Source organism: Triturus cristatus, chromosome 2_2 (assembly GCF_964204655.1).
Source record: "Triturus cristatus chromosome 2_2, aTriCri1.1, whole genome shotgun sequence".
NCBI lineage: Eukaryota > Metazoa > Chordata > Amphibia > Caudata > Salamandridae > Triturus > Triturus cristatus.
The window spans coordinates 318092904-318105440 of NC_140582.1; the positions used below are offsets into that span (position 1 = coordinate 318092904).

A 12537-nucleotide genomic window follows, 5' to 3' on the forward strand; every position below is an offset into this window, starting at 1 on the left:
GTGTTTTCGAGATGTCACTGAATTCGACTCCGCTTGTTGAGCGTTTTTGCTAAAAGTTGGGGATGAGAGAAGGTAGGCTGTGTGCCTTCTTCCTCGGTGAGTCCGAGGTCACTTGAAAAGAGACTCCGTGAATTACATGATGTGAGATAATAAAGATGTTAGCAGCTGAGGTCAAAGGGGCACAGAGTGGCCATCTCATGGCGTCTCCTGGAATATTTCAGAGGGACTCTTAAAGTGATGCGCAACTTGGGGGCTGGGGTTGAAGCGTTTCGGGTAATGGCAATAACATATGGGTGTAATTGTTTGTTATATTTGGCTGCTTCAATTGCTAATACGCGACAGGCATCAAAGTTTGAGTTCATGCCCATCAGGTAAATAAATGTGTAAATGTGCTATTTTGCAACTCGGTGTATTCTCAAAACACAAAATGAACGTGGACAATGAGATGCCCCAAAAATTAATAACATAAAACAGGGAGCCCTAATTATAGGGCAGCGCCCGGGCAAATAATTCAAGGCAGTGCCCAGGGAGCTTGGCACGGAGGCACGTTGTACAGTGGGCAGCATGAGCAGGGGTTTGGTGTTTACTCGCAGCCCCTTGACGCTCAGCTGAGGGGGAACAGAGTGTGGGGGTGTTTGGGGGAGAGGACAGAGGCCGCTGTTCTCACTGCCCCGCTGCCCCAGTCAAGGTGCACAGAAGGTTCTCCGGAGGGGGACGGGAGCGCCGGCAGGAGGCAGAGGGGGATATTTAAGCCGGGGGAGGGGGCTGCGCAGGCACTCTCCAGTGAGTGAGCGGAGCGAGCAGCCACTCTTTGAGGGATCTCTGCCGGACGGGCGCCTCCTCGCGACGCTGCTGCTGCTACTACCGCTGGGCGCGCCGTAGGAGCCAGAGGGTGCAACAAGTGCCGGGACCCGCGCTAATAATACCGCCTAGGACAGGCGCTAATACCGCCGCCACCCTCTGCGCTCCCGAGACTCGCTGCGGCTGCTCTCATAGGGTCCTGCTGACCCCGGATTATCCTTTTACGCCTTTTCCTCTTCCAGTCCCATCAGGGGATCCGCGAACCCGGCTCAGGAGCTACCGGGAGCGCGTTCACCATCCGAGCCGCCCTACCCATCGGGGGATGCTGTTGTTGGCGGCCGCGGAGGGCGGTGGGGTGTCCGGGAAGGCACCTCCGACGCGCGGACCCTCCTGCCCCCCGCCGTCCGCAGCCGGAGCGCTACTGGCCTCTTGCTGCTTGTGCCTGGCCTGCCTGGCCGGGTGCCTCTACCTGAGTTTCAGCACCGGGCGCCTGCTGGCTTCTGCCCCGCCGCTGGGGGAGCGCTGGGAGCCGGGGGTGCAGCTGAGGGAGATGGTGCGGGAGCACGTGGAGCGCCTGCTGGCACAGGTGAGTGCGGGACAGGGGCGCGGGCCCCACACACGGGGCACGCATGGGGTACGTTTCAAACTCAAAGGCACTTTTGGGGGAATTACGGAACATTATAAGGGGCAAGTCTATAGTATTACCAGACTAGTTGGCTTGAAGTGGTCCAGGAAGGGTAGCATGTCTACAGGGAAAGACCCCCACTCCACCCAGTCCCCTACAGCATCGATTGGAAGTAAGGGAGCTACAACTGAGGTCCAGTGAGCCCCTCGCAGCCGTTGGCGCCGGTGCCACTGCACCTGTTGCACTGCTGCTAGCTATAATCCCGATGGTACATAAAATAATAAAACGCATCATGAGAACGAGAGCACCGCATTCATCTTCTTTTCATATTAGTCTGTCAATAATAAACAGGATAACGCGTTAATGGCACGCATTGGCACCAACCAGCATCTGCGGGTTTGTATCTATCTTCGGCGCCCATGGGCACGCCGCGGGGTGCTCGCTGCAGCACACAGGGACATGAGGGTACTTAACCCAGTGCTGCTGCTGCTGGCTTCGCTCTGCGTGGGCACAGCTCTCCGCTGCGCCCTCCTTCAGAAGCCTGGCACCCGCCACCATTCCTGCCACTGCGCAGCATGCCCATACTGTACTGCCACCTGGCCTGCCCTCTCCCCCCAGTTCGTTATCTTCTACCCAGGACCCTTGATTCCCCCATCACCCATCTACGTCACGCGTGGGTCTTCTCTACTGCTTCAGTGGCTAGTGCTTTCCTGCCTCAGAGTTCTGCTCTCTTGTCCCTACCCAGACGTACCGCTTTACCGTCTCCTGCGACTGTCCGCAACCCCGTCTCCTCCCCCCCCCCCAAACCCCAGACCCTCTGCCATGCTCCACCGCCCTCATTCCTTAGACCCTGTTATACTCCGTGACCTGGTTGTTCCAGTTTCTGACCATGATCCTGTCCTCTCGGCTGCTGTCGAGCGGGCACCCCCCTGCACTGCTGGGGTCCAGGCTCCCCTCGTCCCGCTAGGGATCCAGCCGCCACCACGGCCCTCCGCCGTCCTACTTTCTCGCTCCTGCCCTCATATGTTTCTGTCTCCCTCCCCTCCAAGAGTCCCATGGTGTCATCCCCAGAGCCAAGCATCAGCTCTGCTCCAGGGCATGCCCAGTCCTGCGGTCTGACTGCCGGACCCTACCCCGCAGGCACTAGCGCAAGGGCCACTGTCCTCCCGGGGTTCCTGCTCCCACCTCAGACCCTGTATAGCCCTGTTTCTGGACCCCCGTCCCTCAATCCTTTCAAGAGTCCCCGGTCCTACCCACTGCCGGACCCTACCCGCAGGCGCTTGCCCAAGGACTGATGCCACCCTGCCAATGGTTCCCGCAGGTCCTTCCTCCACCTGGTCCTGCCACACGACCCTCTCCTACCCCACAGGGGCTCTTAAGCATGCCGGCAGACTTCTGCAGTCCTCCTGTCCTGTATCCCCGACTTCCCTCGAGCCTCCTGTAGTCCACGCTCGGGGCCATGGAACCCTGCACCGCATGCCTTCGCTGGCTGCCCTACCCCCGGGTTGCCAGTCGCTGGTCCGCCCCCCTGCACGCCTGCCCTCGGTGCTCCCGGCTCGGCAGCAGCTGCTGACAGCTCCGCCGGAGCGTTTGACCTTCATGTATAAAATATGAAACTGTGTGAGGCGCACTCTGCTGCCCCCGAGCCCCTCTTGGGAGCTGCCTGTCCGCCTGGCAGGTTGGCACTGCCACACACCGAGTATCGTGCACACCCTGCCAGCCGTCTACGATACCCACTGGTAAATCTGCCTCCCCATTCATTTTTCATCACAAGGAAGATGTTTTTAAAACGCCTCCCACCACCATCCACGAGGAAGGTTTAAAGCGCCAATAACTTTTTTTGCACTGGTTGCGGATCCTTCATTGGCGCTATATTTTTATTTTAGTTGTTGAAACAAATGTATTTTTGGTCATACAGTATAAGTCTATACAATACTCATTAAAAGCGCCTGATTAATAGGTATGTGTGGAAAATGTGTTGTAACCTATACACGTAGATGAGTGCATACCATCACATTTTATTTAGAATAATGGCATGGTTCTACCTATAGGCCTCTGTACCCTTTACAGGGCGAAATGGAATATCGGCTCCGTAACACTAATTTCATAGGCAGGCATTCGTGTAGCATGAAGAGCCAAGGGAGACGGTATGGCCCTAGGTCATCTGGTTAAATTGCTGATTTGCACCCGAAGTTCCGATCCTCGCTTGCCACAAATGGTGTGATCCTGGGCAAATGATTGCCATTACCCTCTGTGCTCGTATTCCATTACTTTCTAGATTTTGTGGGGGGCCAGGCGAGGCGTGGAGGGGCGGATCTGAAAAGATCTGTGGACCAATAGAGAGTAACTGTTCCACGGAGTCTGCAAGCGCCCAAATAACCTTCCGCTTGTGGTGTCAAGCTATATACGCCATCTCGACGGCCACAATAGCTGCTTTAAACTACTGCACCTGAAAGTGATGGGTTGACACTGCAGCACAAAATAAGCTCCATGCTGTGCATGCAGTACTGTGGTATAAAATTCCATGTATAAAAACACTCATTCCATTCAAGTAAAACAAACAAACGGACATTATTTTCTTACAGAGGACGTATGAAGATCACGTGGCTAAAGTGCGGATCGCCAGAGAAGTCTCCATGGAGTGCAACTGCTCGGCAGGTAGGCGCTCGGCGATGACCGAATACTCGGTGCTGCACTCTAGGTGACAGCGCTGTAGCCGCCCCCCCCCCCCTCCGTTCCCACTGCCCCCCGCCCGCAGTATCTTTGGCTGGACTTTTGGGCCATTTGAGCTCAGAACATGGTATGCCGCCACGGCCTTGTGACATTTGGTAGCTTTCTGCGACTTCATGCTGGTCAGATGCGGCTAAAAACGTATTGTTTGTCCCCAGCACGTCTTTGCTAACTTTTAACGTCCGCTAAGGCTCTAACCACGAGCAGGTCTGAAGGCGAAGGGACACATTAATAAAATAGTGCCTTCGAAAGTTTCTGACTAAAGATGGATGTTTACACTAATTACAAGCATGCAGAAGCAATGGGGGAATGGGTGTAAATTGTTTATTGGCACCTCTTCTTGAATTCATTTTACATGTACATATTTGCAACTTTGAAGCACACGTGCTGGAAACTAGGTGAAAAGAAGTCACAAAAGAAGGGCCCCATGAAAGTCGGAGCATCAGTTCAGGCTGAATACTACTGGTCCTACCTGCAACCTAGCTGCGGTTGTAAGGTTTCTGCTGGAGCCTGACTGTATTTTTGTGGTCTAATTATAGCGCAGATCGACTTGTGGGGTACTAGTCTAGACCCTAGCTGTACTTGTGGGGTACGAGTCTAGACCCTAGCTGTACTTGTGGGGTACTAGTCTAGACCCTAGTTGTACTTGTGGGGTACTAGTCTAAACCCTAGCTTTACTTGTGGGGTACTAGTCTAGACCCTATTTGTACTTGTGGGGTACTAGTCTAAACCCTAGCTTTACTTGTGGGGTACTAGTCTAGACCCTAGCTGTACTTGTGGGGTACGAGTCTAGACCCTAGCTGTACTTGTGGGGTACGAGTCTAGACCCTAGATGTACTTGTGGGCTACTAGTCTAGACCCTAGCTGTACTTGTGGGGTACTAGTCTAGACCCTAGTTGTACTTGTGGGGTACTAGTCTAAATCCTAGCTTTACGTGTGGGGTACTAGTCCAGACCCTAGCTGTACTTGTGGGGTACTAGTCTAGACCCTAGCTGTACTTGTGGGCTACTAGTCTAGACCCTAGCTGTACTTGTGGGCTACTAGTCTAGACCCTAGCTGTACTTGTGGGGTACTAGCTTAGACCCTAGCTGCACTTGTAGGGTACATTGCTAGAAGGAAGTATTAGCTGTATGTTAAATTGCTGGAAACTAGCTATAAGTTGTGTAATATGTTGCCGCAGCTCAGCTGTAGGTCTCACGCATGACTTTGGCTGGGAGAGGGCAGCAGTCGTACCCAGCCGAAACGTGTTGATCATCGTTGCCATCTACAGCATAAAGATGTGTCTGGTAGCGGGGCCTCTGTCCCACTGAAGTAAGCACATGCACTACAGCTAGGCTAGCACACCCACAAACTAGGCCTATTATTCCTATCTTGAGAAGTTCACCAGAGGGGTGCAGGGGAGGCGAGGAGAGTAGCTGCAAATTACTGAAGGTTATTCTTTGCAAACTTTGCAAAGTTTTGTGTCAGAACTTCGCGAGCTTCAGAAATTCACTGAAGGTTGCAAAATTTAGCAAAAATATTTGCAAAGGAAAATTCGCTAAAAGTAGAGCTTGCATAAAACACCGCTACAAAAACCTAGTCTTTAATAGCAGAATGCTCTCACCTAAACACCTAAAAAGTTTTTGCATACAATTTCTTGTGCAAAAACTTTTTTGCATAATTTTTCACCTGCAGAGGAAGTTGTCTCAAGGTGACGCACTTCGCGAAGATGCAAATTTATCACATACACAAAGCTTCACTGTTAAAATTTTGCATGCTCCGTGATGTTTCTAATTGGCATAAGTGTGAATTTCAAAGCAATACAAAGGACGTTTGGTGGGTCAATTACTCGTGAAGTACCACTGGGTCAGAGTTGAGACCAAGAATGTTATTTTCAGTCTCTTAAAAAGGCCACTAGCACCAGATATTCCTGAATCTACTGGACTGTGTGATGTTCAGGTGATGCGATGCACCAGGCCTGTGCACGTGTAAGTTGGCTTATGATCCCTGCACCCTACTGCCTGCTCATCATGGGCACAGTGCCTGGCGTGTTTGTGTGGGGTTTGGGAGGAATGCGATAACAGAAGTTTGGTTCTGATCCAACCATGGCAGCGGAGGTCCCACGAAACAGTGAAGCCGAAGTCGGTAAAGGAACTGACTGGTCGTGAGCAGCTGTTCTCACTCCTACAGAGTGCTATCCATAGGCCTGATGTAGCAGTGGTTGGTAATGTGTAGAGTGTGTGCATGCATGTGCAGATAGACAGGATAGATAGATAGATAGATAGATAGATAGATAGATAGATAGATAGATAGATAGATAGATAGATAGATAGATAGATAGATAGATACATAGATAGATAGATAGATAGATAGATAGATGGATGGATGGATGGATGGATGGATGGATGGATGGATGGATGGATGGATGGATGGATGGATGGATGGATGGATGGATGGATGCATGGATGGATGAGTGGGTGGATAGATCGATATGTTTTGATGTGTATATGTATCTTTATCCAGTGCTTTCAATGGGCCAGGACTGTCCGGGCAAGTACTGTCCATTACTGAGTACCAGCACTTTTCTATTTTGAGAGGGAGAGTACCGGCACTTCTCAAGAGTGACGTAATACTTTTAATTGGAAAGTACTGGTACTTCTTAGAAATAAGCAGGTACTCTGGTACGGAGTAGCTGTACTTCTATTTTTTACATTTCAAGCACTGTCTTTATCTATATGTGTATACACAGAAAATCGGTTTTAAACATTTTAAGCACACATGTAGGCTCCTGTGAAAGCTAAATGGACATATACATGTGTGTGGCAAGATGCAGTGTCTGTTTATTTTCTCTGTTACCTCCTTATGCAAAATCAAAGACTCTTTATTTGTTTAATATTCCATAACATTAAAAGATAACATAGAAAAATACAAAAATAGTTCGAAATATAAAATGAACTACAATTAGCATGCATACCCAGTAAGGATTTCCTAATCCTTGCAGCATAGTTTATAAAACGTAGCACAGCAGAACATATAGGAATGGATGGCAGAGATTGCCGCTGTGAAAGAGCAGGCCTTCACTGTTTAAAATGCATTACAGATTGTTTTAAAAAGCGAGTTTCTGACGATTTATAAAACTTACAGAAAAAGGCTAGATGAAAAGTGCTTTGAGCCTACTCTCCACCACATGGACACAGTTTATTTCCTTTAAACAATGGCCAGGCATAGGGTGCACCACCACAAAGTGAATTGTACCAAGGAGATATCGGGTTAAGATGCAGAATTGTGGACTAATAAAACGTGCTTGAGATAAAATCCCAAAAGCTTCATTTGCTTTGCCTAGGAAATTCTTCAGGAATTGAGCTAAAACCTCCCTCTGTATACATTCAACAGCTGTGAGGCTTTGGGGGACAAGTCAAATAGAGCCGGGACACGGTGTCTGTCTGTCCCCCCCCCACCCCCACCCCTCTTTAGCAACACCACTGGTCTCACTATGAGCTGCACGTTATTTTGGAAGGCAATTCTTTCTCTGTAAATACTGATATTGCTGTGTATAATAAATATGGATACCACCCGGTGTGGTACTTTCATGGTAGGTATTGACTTCCTTTTCTGAGTTATGCACTTTGGAAAGGATGATAATGACCCAAATGGATATAGGATTTTAGGCTTAGTATTGTGGAGGTGATGACAGCAGTTTGCGTCATTCATGCAGACCTCCATCCTTCTTCCCTCCTGTAATGAGGTTGTGTTACAGTCAGAATTGCTGACTTTGGAACTGGGGAACCAGGTTAAAGTCTTGGCGTCGGCTCAACATCCTGTGATTCTGGGCAAATCACTTAATCTCCCCGTGCCTAAAAAATGAATGTGGCCTTCTGTAATGTAACTGGTGCTCATGTAAAGCAATCTAATACCTTCAGGTTCAGCTTGTGCTATATAAAACTGCAAAATAAAGAAAACAAGCATTGGCATAGCGAATAGGTCTCGCCTTTGGGACCTTATAAGTGTTTAGCCATGCAACAGTTGCATAACTAAATACTTATAAGGTCCCAAAAGCGAGACCTATTGGCTATGCCAAGCGGCCGTGCGGCCTCGAAAGTGATCGCAATCGCGATCAAACATCAAAGCGGCCGCAAAAGTGAAAGTAATCGTGGTAAAGCGCGGCGCGCACGCCCGCGCATATGCACTGTAGCTCTAGGCTGGCCTGGTAGCACTTTTTGGAGCCCTCTCAATAAGTCTCGCCAGACCAGCGCATGCGCTGGGTCAGGCGAGACCTAAAAAAGTGGGCACCCCTTTGGTGTAACCAACGTAGAAATGCCGGATAGAAAAGTACAACTTCTAAGAATCTGCAGAGCCAATCCGTGCCACCAGACCAAAACAATTCTAACCTGCATGTCTGTCTCTTCTGCGCATCATCCATCACGCCATTAAATGCCACGGGCCAACAGAAAAATATGGCCCATAAAGACACCACACTGTAACCCAAACACAGTGTGGCATGCCATTCGGGCGGGTAGGTGCTTCAGCGACCCGCATGCTATTTTTAAGGATATTTTATCACATCCATCACAAATTGCAAAATTTTGTGGTGCCATTCAACTCTCCATCAGGCCAATCTTTCCAGATACCCAGATCCATGGTACAGAATAATAATCCCGGCATGTGCACTTTTGCGTGAAATAAGCAATTACAAGGGGTTGGTGTGCTCCTCTGTGTTAGTGGATATGAAAGGCCATAGTTTGGGTATGTGTGTTCAGAGTGAACGCTGGCTTACAGGGGGTGGTCTGCCCCTTTGCTGTGCCGGTACACATTCCTACACATCTATTTATCTTTAAAGGAACAGTACCTCCCCTAAAGTTTCCTTGTAGGGGACCATTCGCACGCAGTGCTACTGACATGTTCCTGTCAGTTCTGAAAATGAGCAATGTTTTTGAGCTGCCAGAAAAGAACGTATACCCATGTTTTGTTATTTTTTGTTGTTAAGGTCCTGGTTGTTGGTGGCTTTATCAGTTAGAACTCAACCCATACGCTTGATTTAGAGGACAGGCAACATTTAGAGCGTTGCTTTTCTTTCTGCCTGTGCAAGTATCAGTTTTACTGTATGCATGTCTGTATTTTACATGTGTTGTTTAGCACCAGTATTTCTGCCCAGCCACTTCTAAGCGCTTTGAGAAAGTACAAGCTAGATAGCTGGACATGCAGTGGCAGATCTGAGACTGTAAAACTAAAGACATCAAACAGTGTGCTACCAAAGTATCATTGGTGGTGTGCAAGAAACATACAAATGCACTGCAGGTAGTGGTGAAAGGTAGGCTGTAACCACTGCTGAACTCAACCACAGTTTGTTGTTGAGTACAGGCACAGTAGCGCGGGACAGCACTGGAAATCCAGTTGTGCATGGTAAAAATAGACTAAAATCACACAGTGGAAATGCATAGAGTAGTACAGCTGGAAAATGAGTCTTTGACTGTTAGAGAGAAAGGTCCATTTAAAACGTAAGACAGAAATATTTTTCATTGTCAAAACCGTTTATTCAACAGCAAATGATTTTTGAGGGAAAGTTGTGTCATACATTTTTAGCACTTTCACAATCTTTAGTATTCCTTTGCACTAATGGATGCGTGTTTCTGTTTACTTTTCCCTATCACACAAGAATCAACAACGGTACAAACAAGCACTGATTAATGTGTATGCAACTGTGTTCCATTCCTATCCATACTCTGCGCGTTTCCAACTTGGTGCCATGAGGGTGGACGGCCGGCAGGGGGCGCAGTATCAAATGACTGCCTTTCAGGTCTGCAGCTGTTGGCGGCAAGCTCATCATCGCAGCCGGACGGTTTACAGACGACGTACCGCTGCTTTTATTGGCATTTGAATTGCATGAGTGCACGAAATGTCCGTGCATCGAGTTTATAGCTTTAAGAACGTGTACGCAGACGTACGCCATCGGAGGAGGGAGCAAGAGATGGAGCCCTCAATGCGCGTGCTGCACACACAGCCTGTCATACCACGCAGAACGTACTCTCTGCTGCACTCATTGATCTGTTGATATGCTGCCACAGATACATAGTTCAACTCTGCCCTCAACCTCTCTCCCTTTCTCTCTCTATTTTAATATCTTGATTTCTGGCAATTTTCTGACCTTGCCATCTCTTTGGCCAGCTTTGTATACCTTATTTCTTCTATTTCTCCCCCCTCTCTTTCTACTCCCTTCTCTTACCTCTTTCTCTATCACTTTCACCCTTCACTCTCTGTTCACCACCCTCATAGTTCCATCAGTTTCTCACTCCATTCTCTTCCTCTATCACATTGTCTTCCTTTATCTATCTGCACCGGCACACTTTTCTCTTTAGCTGCCCCTCTTGTCCCAGCTCTCCACTATGTCTGCGCCTTCTCTATGTTTTTTCTCCTTTTGTCTTTATTGCAACTTAACATCTCCGACCCCATTTTCCTTAGCATCCATCCTCTCCCCTGCCCACCCTTTCTATTTTCATTGTACCCCCTCATTCCATCTCAGGTCATTCCTTCCCCTCCTCCTGTCTTTCCTTTTTACATGGTCCTTTCTCGATCCTTTCCTTTTACCCCTTCTTTCTGTAACATTTTATGTTATCACCCTTTGCTCTCATTTGCATGTTCATAGACACTCTTCTTTACTTCCTCCACATCCTCCACTCACCTTTATCTAATTTGTTATCACTGTCACCCTACCTGTCTCTCATCATCTCCCTTTTTGTCTCTCTCTCTTTCACACTTTCTCACTCTATCATTCACCTACTCTCTCTGTCTCTGGTTATCTATTTGCTTTATTTCTGTCTTCTTCTCTCTCTCAATCTTTCGTTCTCCTTGTTACTGTCTCTCCCTTTCGTTCCCTCTGCGACCCTACCTCCCCCTATCTCTTTCCACTCAATTTGATTCAACAATGTTTGCCGAACATGCCCTCATAGTTTGTAAGCAGGGTCAGACTGGCCCATGGGGCGACCTGGCAGTGTGTGGGCTGCTATTTAGGTCTTGCCGGCAGCAGTGCATTGTGCTCTCGCTCATAAGAGCTATTGTTTTCTACAAGGGCCTTCCCCCCAAACACTGCTTACCATTCAGTGCTTCTTTGTCACTCTTTCTTGTTGCCCTGTCATTGGGCAGCATTGGGCAGCATGCGCCAGCTTCACTTCATCTCCTTTTCGTGTGGAGCATGGACCAGCTACTGATTGCTTCACCTTGATTAGTGTACTTAGGCTGATCGCGCTGTAATTGCGGTACTATGTTTTTCTTTTTCTTTCTTCTTCACATCTTGTTGCTTCTTATTATCAGTGCTGCTTGGTTCCTCCCTTCCCCAGTTGTTCATGATTCTTCTTCCCTTTCCTCCCTCTCCCTCTCATTGTCCGAATTGCTTCTTCCCTCCCAGCCCCTTCCCTCCTGTCGTCAGTGCTACTTATTCCCTCTCAGCCCCCACTATCCTGTTGGCTGAGTTGTCCCTTACCCCACCTACCATTAGGAAAAATGCGCTATGTCGTGCCAGCACTGGCCACGTCATAGCACTTTTTTCCTGTCCATTGGTTGGTGCTGCCCCTGTTGCCCCTACCACCCTCTGTCCCATTACCCGTGTTGCACACCTACCCTAAGAAAAATATAGCATTATGACTCAGCCAGAGCTGGCCGTGCAATCGTGCTTTTTAAAATAACTTTTAGCCATGCTAGGCAGCAGCCAAACTCCTGTATAACATGGCCAGAGACAAATCCAATGACTCTTGCATGTTCATGAGCTATTGGCTTTGCCAATGCTTGTTGGATGCTTGTGGGCCTGATTTATGGTCTGGCAGGCTGGTGTTTGCTGTTGATTTCCCTGATGATAACTTAAACTTTGACCGCAGGAGCATAATTGCATCCAGTCTCCCATACCCTGAAAAACACCTGCACAGTGTCTCTTTAAAAGATCAAAACTGTCTCGATTTGCAAATGTGGGACACTTGTGTTTTTTTGCGATCCGATTCGCTAACGCAAGCCACCTTAATTTTGGTGCACAGGGCTCTTTTATGTCTGACTGCGACCCTTTTTAACGGATGACCCATCTCGCTACCTCTTTTCGTCTCTCACACACACGTCCCTACTATTTCTACCTCACACTCTCTCTCCACGGCCACGCCCTAGCTTCACCGTCAGACTTTGCTTGCTGCGTGTCTCCGAGAGGTCACAGCAGTCGCCATGTACCAGGAAATGGAAACTCTGGCAAACCAAGCCCGGTTTGTTTCAACGACACTAGCAGACATGTCACTCCCCGAGTCCCTGGCAGGCCCCGAGAGCACCGAGTCATGCGCTTTCGGGGCCCATCGCGCGCTCCTGCCAAGCGACTCTCTGCTAATGCGTGTGCCTGCGTCAGGCCTACCTGGGGGCCAGGCGCAGACGTACCC

General features: G+C 48.9%; 1 protein-coding gene across 1 annotated transcript in view; it reads left to right on the forward strand.

Annotated features, from left to right (window-relative positions):
- Positions 1-806: 806 nt before the first annotated feature.
- Positions 807-12537, forward strand: part of COL25A1 (collagen type XXV alpha 1 chain) — an 898191-nt gene continuing 886460 nt past the window's right edge. Inside the window, exons 1-2 of the mRNA XM_085641379.1 lie at positions 807-1387; positions 4012-4084. Of these exons, the coding sequence (XP_085497505.1) occupies positions 4019-4084 (66 nt within the window). The 5' untranslated portion in view covers positions 807-1387; positions 4012-4018. The remainder of the gene's footprint in view (positions 1388-4011; positions 4085-12537) is intronic.